The sequence below is a fragment of the Nicotiana tabacum genome, chromosome 22, assembly GCF_000715075.1.
Source record: "Nicotiana tabacum cultivar K326 chromosome 22, ASM71507v2, whole genome shotgun sequence".
Classification (NCBI taxonomy): domain Eukaryota; kingdom Viridiplantae; phylum Streptophyta; class Magnoliopsida; order Solanales; family Solanaceae; genus Nicotiana; species Nicotiana tabacum.
The window spans coordinates 215818836-215822800 of NC_134101.1; the positions used below are offsets into that span (position 1 = coordinate 215818836).

At 36.8% G+C, this 3965-nt stretch overlaps 1 protein-coding gene across 1 annotated transcript; it reads right to left on the reverse strand.

Moving 5' to 3' along the window:
• Positions 1–248: 248 nt before the first annotated feature.
• LOC107831904 (dirigent protein 22-like) lies at positions 249–1099 on the reverse strand. Its single transcript, XM_016659706.2, has one exon. It carries the CDS (start codon positions 1004–1006, stop codon positions 437–439), a length of 570 nt encoding a protein of 189 aa, XP_016515192.1. The 5' UTR covers positions 1007–1099; the 3' UTR covers positions 249–436.
• Between the last annotated feature and the right edge of the window lie 2866 nt (positions 1100–3965).

Sequence of the window (3965 nt, forward strand, 5' to 3'; positions counted from 1 at the left end):
CTTTCTTCATCATATTTTATGTTATATTGTTGGATTGGGCAAGGATTTAAGAAGAAATAAATAATTTGGATTATATATATTAAATATAAAAAATATTTTCGAACAGCCTAAAAAGAAAAATGCACCATATAAATTAAGGCAGTGGGAGCTTATTAAAACTGCAGTTTATCCATGGTAATAATATTCTCTAAACTTGATTCTTCTTTCTTCATTCAAGTAATAAATCAAGTAACAAAAGCTTGATATTTGACATAAAATGTTCTTGACTTATGAAACAAATATTAACAGGTCCAATAATCCAGCTCCAATACGACAATTGACAAGATGAGGGAAAAAGGTGTGATCGTACCACAATTATTGCTTAAAAGACTAGCTGCCAAAGAGTAAATTAAAAAAATTGAAAAGGAACTTAGACATTAATTGTAGTTACTAGACCTCAATAATGCAATACATAGGCATCATATTGAACAGTAGCATCTCCAGTTTTCATATCCCATGAATGAGTACTGGCCTGAACATATCCTCTAGCAAATCGGAAAAGCCCACTGCCGCCGATCACCGCCATCTCTCTCACCTTCTCGAACACCGAATTCCGGCCAAGTACGGTAAAAGTACTTCCATTATATTTCCCTTCAACAAAGGCAAAATTCATGACCATCATTAAACCAACATCATTTTGTGAAGCAGAAGCATAAAACCCTTGTGCCCTTCCAACAATCTTGGAACTCAACTCTGGTCCTAGGGTTAAAGCATTATCTATCATGTTCATTTGACCAAAGCCTGTGGTTGTGTTTTTGGGTGGCGGAATAATCATCATAGATGTTGGTTTGGAGCCACTAAGGATGTCGTGCCAGTAGAATTTGAAATGGCTGAGTTTTTCCTTTTTTAGACCCATAGATTTTCTCTTTATGGATTTTCCAAATATGTGTTCTTCTTCTCCGGTGGCCGGAAAAGCTACTAGAAAGAGGAGAATGGAGATGAGGAGGATATGGAATAGTTTAGCCATGAAAGCAGATTCGTTTGGTCACTTAATTCGTGGGGAATGAAACCATATGGTGTGTACTTGTGTGTGTGGATACCCGTTATATATAAAGGTCAAGGCGAAATGTTTACATATTGTAAAAACCATAATTTGGACAGTTGGGCTGTTAACCATATAAAATTGGGGAAGTTTGGCAAATGCCCATGCGCAGGAAAGAAATTATCCGCCCCTACCCATTATCTTTTGTCTGTTAGGTGCATCAAGCTCCTGCTATGCGCGGGGCTCGAAGAAGGGTCGGATTATAATAGTCTATTGTACGCAGCCTTATCCAGCATTTTTGTAAGAGGCTGTTTTCACGGCTTGAACCCGTGACCTCCGGGTTACATGGTAACATCTTTATCAGTTACGCCAAGGCATTTTTTAAATACCCAACCAAATGAAGCTAATTTAAGCTACTATAAACCAAGTCAAACCAAGCCAATTCAAGCCAAACCAATTCAAATCAAATCAATCCAAGCTAAATTAAGCTAAGGGTTAAAAATTTTGGGATGGGTGGGTAGGTAGGGATAATTAGTTTTAATTTGGTAGGTATATATTGTAACTAGTTTTCAAATGAGTAGGAAAGTATAATTAATTTAAACTCAATGAGTATTTTACATAAATTTTAACTTCTTCTTATCGGTAATAGTTTAATTGGAAATTGTCCAAATTTGTCCCTAAACGTCTGCAATTTATCTTAATATGCCTTCCATAAATCTATCGGCTCATAAGAGCCCCCACCGTTAATTTTTGTCTTATATGCCCCTCTGATTAGCGATTTTTTTATCATGAAAAATTAATTTTGGTTGACACGGTGGAAGCGTCACAACGAAATATTTGGACTTTTTTAATATACCCCTATGCAGCTTCCACTATGTCAGCCAAATCAAATTAATTTTTTCAAAGGCAGTTCTGCAGTTCTTTAGCACTAGAAAAATGTTCAAACCAATAAATTGCACAGTTGTTACACTTATTCTCAAAGTAAAGAACCCAACTTCAATAAAAGAATACAGACCAATCTCTTGTTGTACTACCCTATACAAAATCATATCCAAAATGCTGAAAAGTAAGCTAAGGATGGTCATGAACACACTAGTGGATGAAAGCCAGGCAGCATTTGTACCTGGTAGAGGATTGATGGACAATATACTGCTCAGCGATGAACTGATAAAGGGTTATGGTAAGAAAGGAGTCTCACCTAAATGCATGATCAAGATAGACATGCAAAAGGCATATGACTCACTTGAATGGGTGTATTTGGAGCAGGTGCTAGATGATTTGTATTTTCCTAAAAAGTTTGTAGGTTGGATTATGGAGTGCATTAAAACAGTGTCCTACTCTTTCAATATCAATGGCAGTCCTACTATTCCATCTGATGCAAGAAGAGGAGTGAGACAGGGGATCTTATGTCTCCATTGTTATTTGTCTTAGCAATGAAATACTTGACCAGAAGTTTGAAGAACTTAAAGGATCAACCTAACTTCAACTACCACCCAAGGTGTGAAAAATTGGGTATTATCCAACTCAGTTTTGCTGATGACCTGCTACTTTTTGCCGAGGAGATAAGGTGTCTGTGCAATTACTATATGAGTGTTTCAATAGCTTTTCACATGCTTCAGGCTTAGTGGTAAATCAGAACAAGAGCAGCATATATTTTTGGAGGTGTTTCAAATGCAGTACAACAGGAGATTACTCAAATAACAGGGTTCAGCATAGGTGAACTTCCTTTTCAGTACTTAGGTGTCCCATTAACTAAAAAAAGGCCATCAATAAGCCAATGCCAACCATTGCTAGACAAAATACTGGGGAGAATAAAACAGTGGACAGTGAAGTTTCTGAGCTATGTAGGAAGACTACAATTGATCAAAAATGTACTTATTGCTATACAGTCTTTCTGGTCACAGATTTTCCTCATGCCAAAGAAGATCATTCAACAGGTTGAAGCCATTTGTAGGAAATTCCTATGGACTGGTGATACCAGTTCGAGCAAGAAGGCTTTAGTGGCATGGAACAAGCTGTGCAGGCCTAAAACTAAGGGAGGATTGAATGTCACAGACCTCAATACATGGAATAGGGCAGCTCTGCTGAAGCATATGTGAAACTTGAGAAAGAAAAAAGATAAACTATGGATTAAATGGGTGCATGCATACTATATAAAAGGAAAAGAACAGTGGGAAGTTGATGCAAATCAAGCTTCTTGGATTGTAAGAAAGATACTACAAGCTGGGAAATACTTGACTGAAGCAGGTTTGGACACAGGAAGGTAATGCAAGCTGATTCACTTTCCATTAGAGGAATGCATAAGCAACTAAGAGGGGAATTTCTGAAGGTGAGCTGGAGTCGATTGCTGTGCAATAACAGAAGCTATCCAAAATGAAAATTTATTATGTATCTAGCAGTGCAGGGGAGTTTATATACAAAAGATAGACTGATAAATAAGTCCAGAATGTCCAGTGTGTGAGCATCAGATGGAAAGTCACAACCATATCTTCTTTACTTTCTCTTTCTCAGAAGATGTTTGGAGAAGACTACTAAAATGAATGGATATCAGTCGAGAACCAAAGGATGGGATGAGGAGATCAAATGGGCAATAGAACAGGTGAAAGGCAGTGAAGCTAAAACCATGTTGTACAGGTTGTGTATGACTGGAGCTGTGTATCACATATGGCTAGAAAGAAACAGAAGGATCTTTCAGAAGATTAAGAGAAGCAATGAAGATATTACTAGATAAATAGTTAGAGACATTCATTGTATAGGTCATAGTCATAGTGGATTGAGGAATAGTATGCAAAAGCTCAATTATTATCTTTAGAGTAGACATTGAGGAAGAGATGTTACTAAATTTGGGGATGCATGTCCAAACTTAGAAGATATACTTGTATATATTTACGTGAAAATAAAGTTCAATTACCAAAAAAAAAATTCACGGTGAAAAAGTGTTAGT

Excerpts from the sequence above, each read along its gene's own strand:
- LOC107831904 (XM_016659706.2), bottom strand. The coding sequence starts at position 1,006 with ATGGCTAAACTATTCCATATCCTCCTCATCTCCATTCTCCTCTTTCTA.